This window comes from Terrapene carolina, unplaced genomic scaffold (assembly GCF_002925995.2).
Source record: "Terrapene carolina triunguis isolate 2854851 unplaced genomic scaffold, T_m_triunguis-2.0 Scaffold951, whole genome shotgun sequence".
Lineage (NCBI taxonomy): Eukaryota > Metazoa > Chordata > Testudines > Emydidae > Terrapene > Terrapene triunguis.
The window spans coordinates 4,347,712-4,360,630 of record NW_020665302.1 but is presented as its reverse complement, the minus strand read 5'-3'; the positions used below and the strand labels follow the sequence as shown (position 1 = coordinate 4,360,630).

General features: G+C 54.4%; 1 protein-coding gene across 1 annotated transcript; it reads left to right on the top strand.

Annotated features, from left to right (window-relative positions):
- The first annotated feature begins 2,750 nt into the window (after positions 1–2,750).
- LOC112111788 (L-serine dehydratase/L-threonine deaminase) lies at positions 2,751–12,411 on the top strand. The gene is made up of 8 exons (XM_024207370.2): positions 2,751–2,864; positions 6,309–6,469; positions 7,218–7,257; positions 7,792–7,931; positions 8,124–8,215; positions 9,254–9,481; positions 10,234–10,358; positions 12,134–12,411. The coding sequence occupies exons 2-8, from the start codon at positions 6,317–6,319 to the stop codon at positions 12,340–12,342; spliced, it is 987 nt and encodes a 328-aa protein (XP_024063138.1). The 5' UTR covers positions 2,751–2,864; positions 6,309–6,316; the 3' UTR covers positions 12,343–12,411.
- Positions 12,412–12,919: the final 508 nt, after the last annotated feature.

Below are 12,919 nucleotides of genomic sequence, written 5' to 3'. Positions count from 1 at the left end.
CTGGGCATCGGGACGTCCAGATTCTTTGCCTCTGTCTGCCACAGATATTAGGTGCCCCTGGGCAAGTCACCTCACCCCTCTTGTCTGTTGGCTCAAGCTGTGTATTCCCCTCCCCTTGGGGATAATACAGCTCTTCCGCTGCAGGTTGATTCGCAGCGGCTTTGGGGGGGGAAAGCAAAGCACCTGAGCAATCTTTGAGAACCACAAACGCCACAACAGCTCGAGCACAGCAAACCCGGAGAACCACAAACGCCACAACAGCTCGAGCACAGCAAACCCGGAGCAAAGCAGCGTCAGCCGACGGGGCACCGGCATGGGGATAACCGACAGGCACGAGCTGGGGGAGCAGCTTGGTTGGCGGACCCCGTTCTCCTGCTCACCGCGGGATACAGCGGAGTCCTCCTGTAATGCAGTTCAGGGCCCCAATCAGCAGAGGCTTACAGGGCAGAGGCCTAACGCAACTCTGAAGTGGAGCCGCGGCCTGGATCCCCGAGCCCAGGAGCAATGGCGGGCTCTCATTCTATTCCCGGCATTTCACTATGTCCAAGGGGGTTCGGGCTGCGTGAGGGGGCAGTTCCCCTGGGGGGCTGTTACTGCTCAAGCCCGGGCAATGACACAATGGGACACGTTAAGGTGTACAGAATTCAGGGTGGAGAAGGTTGATCCAGTTGAATAATGTTTGCATTTGATTCTGCCAACCACTGGATACTCCTGACCCCAAAAAAGCCATAACGGTGAGCGGAAGGGCCCATCAACGGCTCCACCTGCACAGCCCTCAGCTGTAGGGCTCCAATCCCACCCCCATTGCCAGTCGCCACCTGCAGGAGGCCATGGGAGGAGCTGGGGAGATGCTCAGGGCAGCAGTGCCAGCAGGAGGCAGTATGCCACACTCCTGGCTATCGACGGCCCCATCTCCCCACTCGCTCAGCCAAATTCAGCCCCTGGATAAAGAGCAGCTGGCTAAGGCCGAATGCAGGTGAGACCGACGGGAGGTCGGTAGGAAGAGAGAAGTGCTTTGAAGAACTTGCCGCCTCTTCGGAGCAGGGATCGCTTTTCTGTTCTGTGCCTGTACAGCGCCTGGCACAGTGAGGTCCTGGTCCGTGGTAATGCAAATAATAATAGCCTGCAACATTCTCCACGATCGAGGGCACCTGACCTCACACTGCCAAATCCTTCTGCAGCCTTACGATCTGTTTGGACTTGCCGGTGCTGTTAGCTGCTCAAAGAGCGCCCGAAACACCCACTTCCAGCTGCCACTGACCCGTGGACTGCATCCCAACCCATTGGTCAGAGACCTGCCCACGGCGAGCCATACACTGGTGACATGTAGGCATGTGTAGTGCAACTCACTGGACTAGAGTCTCGTCCCTACACCAGTGTCAATCAGGAGTGAATCTTCATGGAAGTCAGTGGTATTACACTGGCCTCAGAGTGGGGTAAGTGAGACGAGACTCCGGCCCTCTATGTCTACAACACTCCCTGAAAAAGCACCAACTGGGACAAAATGCAGCAGCCCCTCGCTAGGTCATCACGTGCCTCCACCCCACCCCCCGGTATCTACTCTCCGTACCATGTCCCCACTGAATAGCGAGTCCAGGGCAAGACTTCTGTCCTCATACTCAACACCCTCCCTGTGACTGGCCCAGGCTACCGGAGTGACACCACCATCACAACCACACAGAACAGCTAAGCCCCCCCCCCCGAACTACATAACTGTGAATGTATATGGGGAGGCTCAGAGGGCAGGAGACAGAACTTTCAGACCAGCTGGAACGTAGACTTTGGAACTCCCTGCCACAAGAGATCCCAGGCTCACCATTTTCAGAACTAAATTCAAAAAACTCTCTCTGACTTAGCTTTCCGTACTCAACATACCCGCACTCTCTAGCTCACCTCCCTCCCCACACAGAATACCAAACCAATCCAGCATTTGCTTCTACAGGCTGGGAATGAACGGAGATTAGTATTGTTATTTCTCATTTGAAATAGTTGGGAGGTGCCGGTAGATGGAGGGAGGAGGCCCAGCAAAGCTAACTGACTTGTCCCTGATCACACAAAATCAAGAGCAAATAGAACCCTGAAGTCCTGCCCCATTTAATCATTTCATGACACTGCCTCTTAAAAAGTAACTAACTATAGAGATGCAAATGTTCCAAAGTCTGGAGGCGAAGCGGGAGTGAGAGAAAGATGGGGGTAGGAGAGAGAATAAAAATAAGCCAGGTTTGGAGAAGCAGAGATCTCCGGTTTATGAACTCCCTTCGTCTGTTCCAGTCCCTTGCGTGCATTTCTCTGAGACAGCAAGGGGACTGGCTGGCCTTGTGAAAGCAAAAGGGCCCCCCTGCCTTTCCCCCTAATCATAATTCCAGACCTGGCTCTTCAGCCTGGTTTGAGCCGGCTCAGAAACATCTGATGCAAGGAACCTTTGTCTGAGCAATGTCCCTCCCCAGCGTGCGTCACCCTCCTTTTGGCAGGGGAGTGCCTGAAATAGGCTCTTTCCCTTTTGCAAAGAGCCTGAAGAATTCCCCCTCCCTGACCTCTTCCCTTTTGGTATTGTTGCTGCTGGTTTCCCTTTAGCTGGAATCTCTCTGCTGAGCAGGGGAGGGGAATGACATCAGAGGCAAGGGGGTGTGGGGGGGTGCCCCATTCCCCAATTGGCCACCAAGCACAAACCATGGGCCTATAAAACTTGCCAAGGGACTAGCATCCTCCAATGAGACCGTGGCTCCACAGATTACCCTAGCTGCCGAGAAGGGACCACAGGAGACCGGCAGCCTTGCTCACTCCTACACTGAACAGCTGCAGCCTCTAAGCCATCAGGGCATACATTAGCTAAAGGCCCTGCCGCTCTGCTCTAACGCTAACCGGTAAGTGCCTTCACTTTCTTCCTTTCCCAGCACACAGTGAGATTATCATCTGTTCCTAATCCATACATAGGAAGGTGTGGTCAGCGCACAGGGCTGTAAGCACTTGTGTTCTAATCCCAGCTCTGACACTGACTCTTCATCATTCCGTGCCTCGGTTTCCCCATCTACGCATTGATGATAACAGCATTTCCCTGGCTCAGAGGGCTGTTGGGTGGCTGGATTCAAGCTTCAGAAGAGAGGTTTGGTGAGCTGAATTAGGGAAGGTTTCAGAAGTGCTCCTACTTACCTATTGTGCTTTCATCACCTTAGCAGCTGAAGATCTTTGAAGACGAAGGACAGTCATTTTCAAAACTGGCCCCTGATTTTTTGATTGTCTCGGTTTCTTTGGTGCCTGACCTGAGATTTCTTTTAGGCCAGAATAAGTGGCCACTTGTTCACAAAACTGTCCCTCAACTGCTTTGTCCAGTGCAAGTCCAGTAATGACTGATCGGGTTCCTGTGACGGGCTAGGCAGCTGCTCAAACCTATGCGGAGTCAGGCAGCGCCACGGGGCTCTGCACATTTTTAACAGTAATAAGCAGGATTCCAAAGGAGGTTGCTTCGCTGTCTCTCCCTCACACACAGGCTGCCTCATGCCTCTGTTTCCCTGCTGGATCTCTGGGGACCCCTCTCCCATTCCTCCCTTCCTTTTCTAGCTTTTAACTCCCAAGTCCCTGCACTTCTGCCAGTGCCTATCTAACCAAGAAGGACTCACTTTGGAGCCACAGGCAGCCAGATGGCCAGAGCAGATGCTGTGGGGCAATGGTGTAGCCTTCTCCTCTCCTCCCTCCCCACCCTCTGACCCAGCCCCACGTGCCAAGCGACTTGCCTTCACAGGGATGGTCTGTTTGTGTATTTCCCCTGGCAAATGATCCTCCAGGGGGATCAGCTGTAAATGGGATGGCACTGAGGTAAGGCCCAGAGCTAAGAGAAGGGTTTACAGCAGCATTGCAGCAGGGGGGATCTCTTTCAGCTCCGAGACCGTGTCCCCCCTGCAAATAGGCTGTCCCTGAGTTAGCAGCAGGATCTTTGCCTTGTGCATGTCTACAGAATGAAATCCCCTGGTTGGACTCATGTCTGAAGACAGATGCAGTGCGGGCAGTAGCAGGGTTAGTTTCACACACACATGCCCCAACACTGTGCCTCTGTCTCCACTTCTGGGACGAGATAGGAGTTCAGAACCATGGTATGGTCAGTCCTCTGCCTAGATGCTAACTAGGCCCACCTAGGGGGGTGGGCTGCAGTGACGGAATGGGACTGAAACCCCTAAGTCATTCCACACAAAGCTAGGTGGGAATGCTACACAGGAGGCCCTGATCTCCACAGCTGGTTGGGAATTTTTCACCAAAACATCTTTCCATCCGAAAATGCTGATTTGTCAAAAACGAAACTTTTCCTGGGAAAAGGTCAGTCTTGAGAAATGTTTCAACTGAAAATTTTTTTTTAACAAAGTTTCAGAATTGCCAAAATGTTTCATTTTGCCATGTTCTAAATAAAAAAAGTCCAGTTTGCCAACTCAAAATAACTTTGTTTCAACTTTTAAGCTAATTATAAGTAAAAAAAAAATGATCAAAATTGGAACAAAACATGTAAATTGACCAGAACCAAAATTTATTTCAGATTTTTAATTTGTGGGAATTTTCAAGTTTGACATTTTGTCCTGATTCGGGAAGGGAACATTTTTTGATATCGCAAAAGTTTTCATGGACCAGGAAAACCATATTGCTGGCCAGATCTACTCTTTACTAATAATTACTGATTCATGGAGCTGGTGGTAACAACAACAACAACAACAAAATCACAACTCCCCCCCCCCCCAATCCCACCACAAACAATGGCTTTTTGACCAAATCAAAACATTTTGTTTGGCTGAAATTTTTCAAAGAAAACTGAGAAACATTCATGTATGTTTCTTTTGGATGCAGTGAGAGGAAAAAAGGGGGCAAAAAAACAAAAAGCATTTTTATATAGGTATAAAAATCCCTAAAATTCTGTGGAAAAAATTAGCACAAGATGAAAACAATTTCAAGTTTCTCATGGAAGAAAAAAAACTTCGCATTTTTTGACCAGCTCCACTGATGTATCAATTCAGTGCATTCTAAGGAGATTATAGACAAAAATGAAGAGAGGTCTTTGACCCCCAAAGAACCTACCTTCCAGACATACCGATAGACAAGGGATGGGGGGCAGTGATTGAGTGTGCCAGGTTAACCACGCTAGCCAAGTGTCTTATGTCCCCCTCTAGTGGCTGGTCCATGTAGAGGATAAAAGCCCACTACTGCTGTTAAGCTACTGTAACTCAAGTGGCAGCAGCAAGGAGGCCCCTGGAGGCCCCAATTTGCAATCCTGCTGCTGGCCTGTGGTGGGGATGTTACACAGGCATCTTACTAGTTCCATGGTCTGTTTTGCGGGTGTCATTTACTCCCCGTCATTGAGGGGAAAAGGTGGGTTTATAGACCTCGCCGTGTTTTGAGAAGATTATCGAAGGGTGAGTGAGGGTAGGAACATGGCAGACTGTGCCCACGCCTAGCAGGCCACGTGGAAGACAGGACAGGAGTGGAAGAAAGACACAAATGGACGATGGGGCTTGGGATACAATCTACTGACTGACCTGGGGTCACATGGGAGTGGCACTCAGGCCAGGTCTGGATTTGGCCCCTCAAGCTGAAAGGCTCCATATCCCATTCCCCCCAGTGCAGTTCATCCTGAATGACATCTGTCACACCCAGGGACACAAAGTGCTTAGCCAAAGGGAGCCATAAGCTAAGGGGCAAAGGAAGGTTTTAATGTGAAAATCTACAGAGAGAATGAGACTCGGACAAATCCGGCAGACAGTCCAGCATGGCCTGTAGCTGGGGAGCACAGAGGGGACCAGATCTACACCAAGAGCTGAGAAGAGGGAGTGGATGGACCTGAGGCCACGGCGGTTGGATAGAGGTGGCCAGAGAGAGCCTTGGGAGGGTGACATTTTGGGCAGGGACCCATGTACCCCAGGGCAAATTGGGTGTCGATTCTGCAACAAGATCCCCTGGTTATTTGATGTTGGTTCCACACTTTCATTGCGACACTGATTTTTTTGCATTGTCCACGTGGGAGAAGGGAGAAGCTGGAACAGCTGGGTAGGGGGAGTTGGGGCTTTTTATGCCTAGGGAGGAGGTAATTTGGAGGTGAGGCATAAATAAATTAGCTGAAATGATCAGCAGTGAAACAGTTAACCATCCCGACACTTGAGCCATTATTAGGCTTCAGTGTCAACAGTTCATTGAAACGAATAGGCAGCTCACACCTCTATAAAATGGGAACTGAGACCCCGGAGCATAAATCCGTAGCAAGGAGTGGGTTCCATGATAAACCCACAGAATATCCTGGGTCCTGATGATGGGTCTTATTTCCCTTATTCCCTCAGAGCCCAGCATGACTTCTGCCAGGAGCTTGCATGTGAACACGCCCCTGAGGGACAGCGTCCCGCTCTCCAAGGTGGCTGGCACCAACGTCTACCTGAAGCTGGACAATGCTCAGCCCACGGGCTCCTTTAAAATCCGGGGCATCGGCCACCTCTGTAAAATGGTACAGACTCTGAGCGGCACTGCCAAGGGCACAAAGTTCGATTGGTGGGGAAAGAAGATTGCAGAGTCAAGCTGGATTGTGCCATTGCTGGCCAGGGGGGTGGGGGTGGGGGTGGAGAGACGGCGGGTAGCTGGGAATCTGGGATCCATTTGCAGCAGGCACAGCAATCCAGTTCGGGCATTCCCTGCAGCAATCCCATATACTGTAGGGAGCATTAGCCCATGAAGCCTGACCTCTAACTAGGGGTGACTAAGGATAACCTGGCCTGGATTCCTGTGCCCACCTGGAATGGACTCTGGTGCAACCCCTAGGAGGGGAAGAACCTGGCCTGGATTCCTGGGCCCACCTGGAGTGGACACTAGCTATGCTCCCTACATCTCTCCAACTGGCTGCCATTGAGCAGCAGACTACAGCAGTCCCATAGCAGACACCTGACCCCGGGCAGGCGCCCACCGAACCGTCTGCTCTCAGACTGGAAGAGGAGGGTGGAAATTGCTGAGACTCCACATTACTGGGGCTGCGGGAGCAGAAGGGAGGCTGCTGCTTGGCCTTGCGTGGTCATGGTGGCTTTGATGGTGATGCAGAGACTCTACGGAAGGGGCCGACGAGAGGCATAAAAGGAGAATGACCTGAAGTATCAAAGGGGTTGGAGGGGTTAGACTGCAGAGAGAGGAGCAGCTCTCGTGCAGTCACCGGCTGAGGCCACGTTCACTCCCACTCACTCCTTCCTCTTGCTTTGTCTCCACAGTGGGCGGAGAGAGGCTGCGAGCGCTTCGTATGCTCCTCAGGTGAGATACACCAACCCAGGGCCTGGCTCCCTGAGGGGGCTGGTGGCTGTGTCACACCCAAGCCCACACTGCCCCAGAAACTCCCGGGTGCTAGCTCCTCTCCTTGGGCCTGGATGTAAATAATGCCCACAAGGATGCCCAGGAATCCAAATCCAGGCTGCCTCCTGCTGGCTGGTGCTGCTATTGGTGGGACAATGGCCAAAAGAAGAGAAGCCCCAGTGATGGTATTGGTGTGGGTCATGCGAGGGTGGCAACAGGGCTTTAGACATCTTTGGTCACTGGGAAATGCAATGTTGAGTTCCTGGGAGGTTACAATCCTCCCCACCTCCCTGCCACACCCTGACACTGTCTTCCTGTTGGGGTGCTGCAAGATTCCCACACCTCCTGAAACTCCTGGGCAGCCGCCAGGCTTGGGGAGGGCCGAAGAAGAGGGCAGAGGGACACTCTGCTTTGGGAGGCACCGGAGGCAGCACCGTGACTTCTACTGCACGGTGGGATGCAGGAAACCATGAGGCCCAATGTGGTTGCTTTTAGGTGGCAATGCTGGCCTGGCAGCTGCCTACTCTGCCAGGAAACTGGGCATCCCAGCCACTATCCTTGTGCCCACGTCCACGCCAGCTTTCACCATCGAGCGGCTGAAAGACGAGGGGGCCACTGTCTGCATTGTGGGAGAGGTAGGTATGTGCATGGCTGGGTGAGGGGGTATATGAGAGAGAGCAGACTGCCTGCCTGGGGTGAGACCCCCACCATGCTCCAGAGCCAGGACTGGGACAGATCTGCGGAGGGAGCTGCCCCACTGGCGGTGAGGTTCATGGTTCTGTCCATAAGCTGCTGTGAGTGGCTAATAAAACGTCTCTTCTCTGCAGATGCTGGATGAGACGATAGAACAAGCCAAGGAGCTGGTGAAGAACAACCCTGGCTGGGTCTATGTGCCCCCTTTCGATGATCCCCTCATCTGGTATGTGGCCTGAGGGAGGGGTGGACACCAGAGGCTGGAAGGCTTCGTTTTAGCCATTGCTGCCTATTAACATCCCTGCTAGCCTGAGTCACCGTGGGCCGAGATTAAATCCGGCTGCATGCAGCCCCAACAAGGTCATTCTGTCCACACAAGGGGGTGGACTATCTAAGCAGAGTTCAGAGCGGTAGCCTTGTTAGTCTGTATCAGCAAAAAGAACGAGGAGTCCTTGTGGCACCTTAGAGACTAACAAATTTATCTGGGCATCAGCTTTCACCCTCTGGTTGGACTGCGTTGGTGTGGCCACCATCTCTTGGTGCACCAGGCGTGGGACCCAGCATGGAGAGAGAGTGCACGTCTATTGACCACCCACTGTTGTGGCCCACGCACCACATGGTGAATTTCTAAAGTCAGCGCTTCCACAGAAGCCGCTGCCACCAGCCTAGCCTGGATAGCTGTGCATTGAACCTGGGTTGGGAGCTAAAAGGCGTAAGAAAGGGAATCCACGCCCATTTCCATGTTCGTTCAGATCTGGGCTTCCCCGGCACTGATACGCCCCACCCCTGCCCTAAAAACAACAGCTGCGTCTCAGTACCATTGGGACAAGTGCCTTAGAAAGTCCTATAGCTGGGAAGACTTACAGGGATCCTCCCACCCTGGACGGAGGCGGGACCTCAGCCTGCTTGTCCACACAACCCCTGGCCTTCTAGTTCTCACGTCTGGGCCTGTTCTGAGGTGTCACTCGTCCCCATAGGCAGCGAGATGCAGCCTGAGCCGCATGACTCTTTCAAAGCTGAAATGGTCTCAGGCTGCTAAACCAAAGTATCCGAGACTGGGGGAGACCCAGCTTCTCTGATGTTGGAGTGAACCAAGAGTAACTCCACTGAACTCAGGGATGACACTGGTGTCGCCAAGAAGAATCAAGACCTGTATTTTCCAGCCTCTTCTAGATAAACGGGGTCAGGACTGTTGATCTCGGGTCATCTCTAGCCATGGCCTTCCCTTCCCCTGGTCCCGATCCCACTTGCTATCTCCCTGTAGGGAAGGCCACACGTCCATAGTGAAGGAGCTGAAGGAAGACTTGGACTCCAAGCCTGGGGCGCTGGCCCTGTCTGTAGGAGGCGGCGGGATGCTGTGCGGAGTGGTCCAGGGCCTCCGTGAGGCAGGCTGGGAGGATGTGCCCATTGTTGCCATGGAGACCAAAGGGGCGCACAGCCTGAATGCTGCCATGGCTGCTGGGCAGCTGGTGACGCTGCCAGAAATCACCAGGTGAGTGAGAGGAGGAGGGCGAACCGGAGCGCTCGGCCTGTGACCCAATGTTAAGGGAGAGGAGCCGTGGCTTGGGGTGGGCTAGGCAGAACCACGGCTTGGGGGCTGATGGAGGAGACACTTGAGGCGGCAGCCTCACGATTCCCCTCCCTGTTCTCTACTCTGCAGCCTACATGTCTTGGATGCTATTTGGGTTTGACTTGCTCCTCCACCCAGCCCCCTCCTGTGCATAGCACAACAATGCTGCCCCACGGGGGGGCAAAGTTCTCTGGGCACTGCAGATGGGGGTAAGCACTTGGGCCCAGATCTACAAAATTAAGCTCCTTTGTGCTCTAGGGAGAGGTAGGAACCAGGCTTCACCAGCAGGTAACTCATGCCACGGACAGCCGATGGCAGCAAGGGAGAACTGAAAGGGCTGTCTGTCCAATCAGAGACGGGGGCCAAGGGAAGATGCTCAGACAAGGGATTGCTCAGTGCTACCCAATGTGGTAGCAGCACTAAAGCTGGGGCACTCCGTCCTGTACAGAGAGATGCAGCATGAATGCAGGGATCCCTGCTCTGGCAAGGGGAATGTGGGGGGGGGGGGGTCAGTGGGGCTCCACCCCAAGATCCCACAGGGCCCTGCCTGAAAAAAACCTGTCTGCCTGCATGCTCGCAGGGATAGAGAGCGCTGACCTTACAAGGGTATGCTGTGGGGACTCCATCATCACCAGCTGACATGTCTCTTTCCTCTTCTCCTCTCCTGGCTGCAGTGTTGCAAAGACCCTGGGGGCAAAGACGGTGGGAGCGGAGACGCTGAAGCTGGCCCGAGAGCACCCAGTCTTCTCAGAGGTCGTCACGGACCAGGAGGCAGTCATGGCCATCGAAAAGTTTGTGGGTACGTAACAGCCCCCCCCTCCCCAGACAGCAACACGCCAAAGGAGGGTCCTTTGTTCCAGGGCATTGCTGCTCCCCAGAGGTGAAGAGAAACATTTAAAATAGCCCCGCTGACCACGGCCGGGGGGTTCTAGTCGTACAGCACGGCAGGGACGGTCTGTGTCCCATTCATTTGCCAAGTCAGCCCCACACAATGGCTGACCATTTCCCTGCAAGTTGCAGGCTCCTCACCCTTCTGCCCACCCCCAAGCAGGTGCTGCCCCAGTACCAGATTGTGCCTGTAACAGGTCAAGGCCTCCTGCTGCCTCCTAGTGGCAGGTTCACATCCCTGCAGGTCTCACAAATCATTATAGAGCTCTTCTTCAGGTCTGGGGAACAAGCGTCAGAGCTAAATACAGGGTGGGACAGATTGTTTAGCATAAGTAGTTAACATCTATTTCAGGGGACCTTTCAAGGTAAAGTGGCCCATTAACACCCCTCCAAGCATGGGAGGAAGGGGGAGAAGGCAGCGGGGAGGGGGGGTTGTTAGTGGGCTACAGATTGCTGTAATAAGCCATAAATCCAGTGTCTGTTCAGTCCATGATTTTTAGTATCTAGCAAAGTTATGAATTTAAGCTCCCCGGCTCACCTTTTGAAAGGGTTGTGCGGGTTTCCTTTGAGGAGGAGGGCTGAGGGGTCCGCTCTAGAGTGATCACTTTGTGAAAAGTGTCCCCCACAGGTGACAGGGTGTTTTAAAACCCACCGGAAGAACCTGGCCAGGGCTCCTCTCCCAGCCCAAACCATACTCTTAACAAAAATGTCACACGGGACTGCTTCTCCAGATCCTTCCTAAAACTCGGGCCACTCCCCTTCCTGATGTGCAGGAGCACTAGATTCTCCCCTTCCCACTCACCCTGACAAATGAAGCTTTTAAACAGTCCTCCCCATGCCTTGGCTTTTAAACCTGAACCCCAAACAATTACCCCCCCTGGGGCTTTCCTCTGAGATTCTTTCTGCCTGCTGCTGCCACTCAGACCTTTGCCTGGGTCCTCTTTATAGAAAGCACGCCTGGCCCCACCCAGCTGGGACAGATGCCACCAACTGAAGTAGCACCAGGTGGGCTAAATTGGCCCCACTGAGAAGCAGCAAAGGAACTGGTCCCCTTGCCTCTTAAAGGGGCAATGCATCCTGTGACTGCCAATGAGAACGCCTCTCCTGCAACCCGCTGTGTTCCCTAGAGCCACAGCTGTCCCCGAGTCCCTGACAGGCTAACAAGCCTCCCTCCACGCGCTGACCCTATCCCCTCCCTGCTTCCTCGCTCAGAAACGGCCTGTGGGGCGGAGGAGGGGAATCCGACAGAGCAAGCGAGAGCGCCCCCTGCTGTTCTCATTACCCCGGGGGGGTGGTCAGTTAGGTCCTGCGTGTCCCTGACTACAGGGGAGAGCAGTGGCTGCGTTGACCGTGGCCAAACAGGTCATTCTCTCCTAGCTTTGCCCTCGGGAGGGGAAGAGCCCCCCCCACAAGTTTTCCCAGCCCGTTTGTGGCTTGTTCTCTCCACTGGCCCTTCCCCCGAGAGCTGTCATGGATCACGGCCAACTTTCCCCCCCACCCCCCCGTCGGCGCCTTGAAGCTGGTGAGCCCCCTCCCCGTTCATGGGCCAGCAGCTCACCACCCGGGGCAGCCAGCTCCGTGTCACCCCCCACCCCTGCTCGCCCCTGGGATGGGCGAGTGACCCCAAGGCCGCTCGGAGCACCAGCTAGCCCCTCCCTCATCTCTCCTCCCTCCCCCCCCGTGCAGACGATGAGAAGATCCTGGTGGAGCCGGCCTGCGGGGCGGCGCTAGCTGCCGTCTACAGCGGCGTGGTGCAGAGGCTGCAGGCGGAGGGGAAACTGGGCCGTGCCCTGGGCTCCCTGGTGATCGTCGTGTGCGGGGGCAACAACATCACGTTGGCCCAGCTGCAGCGCCTCAAGGAGCAGCTGGGCATCCAGAACGTCATGGCGGCCTAGGCTGGCAGGGCACCACACGGGGGGGCGGGGCGGGGGAGGGACGGGAGCTCTGGAGTTTTATCCAGGGCCTTATTTTTAGCGTGGGATGCTGGTTTTAACAGTCAGCACATTGGCAACGATGTTCGTTTCTAACTTGTGGTCACGTCACGTCGCCTCGAGCGCTGGAGCACACGGGCGGAGGCTAAACCTAGGGCTCCCAACCTGCCTACAACTTCCAGGCAGGGGTTCGTCCCCAGCCCCTGAGCAGGAAGGAATCTCCCCCCAGGCCCACACCTCCGCACACTGCTGTGCATTATTATCAACATCTGTTCCAGTAGCCCCTCCAGGCCTGCTCGGAGATCAGGGCCCCGTTGTGGCAGGCGCTGCCCAGACGCGTAGCGAGAGACAGACCCTGCTCCCAAAGAGCTGGCAATCTAGCCTGACAAAGGACGGGAAAGAGGCCCGGAGAGAGGAAGTGACTTTGCCCAAGGTCATCCGGCTGAGTCAGGAATAAACCCAGGTCTCCTAGCTCCTTCTCCACTGCCCTGACCACCAGGCCATGCTGGGTAACTGACTCACCTTCTGCAACACCGGGGCA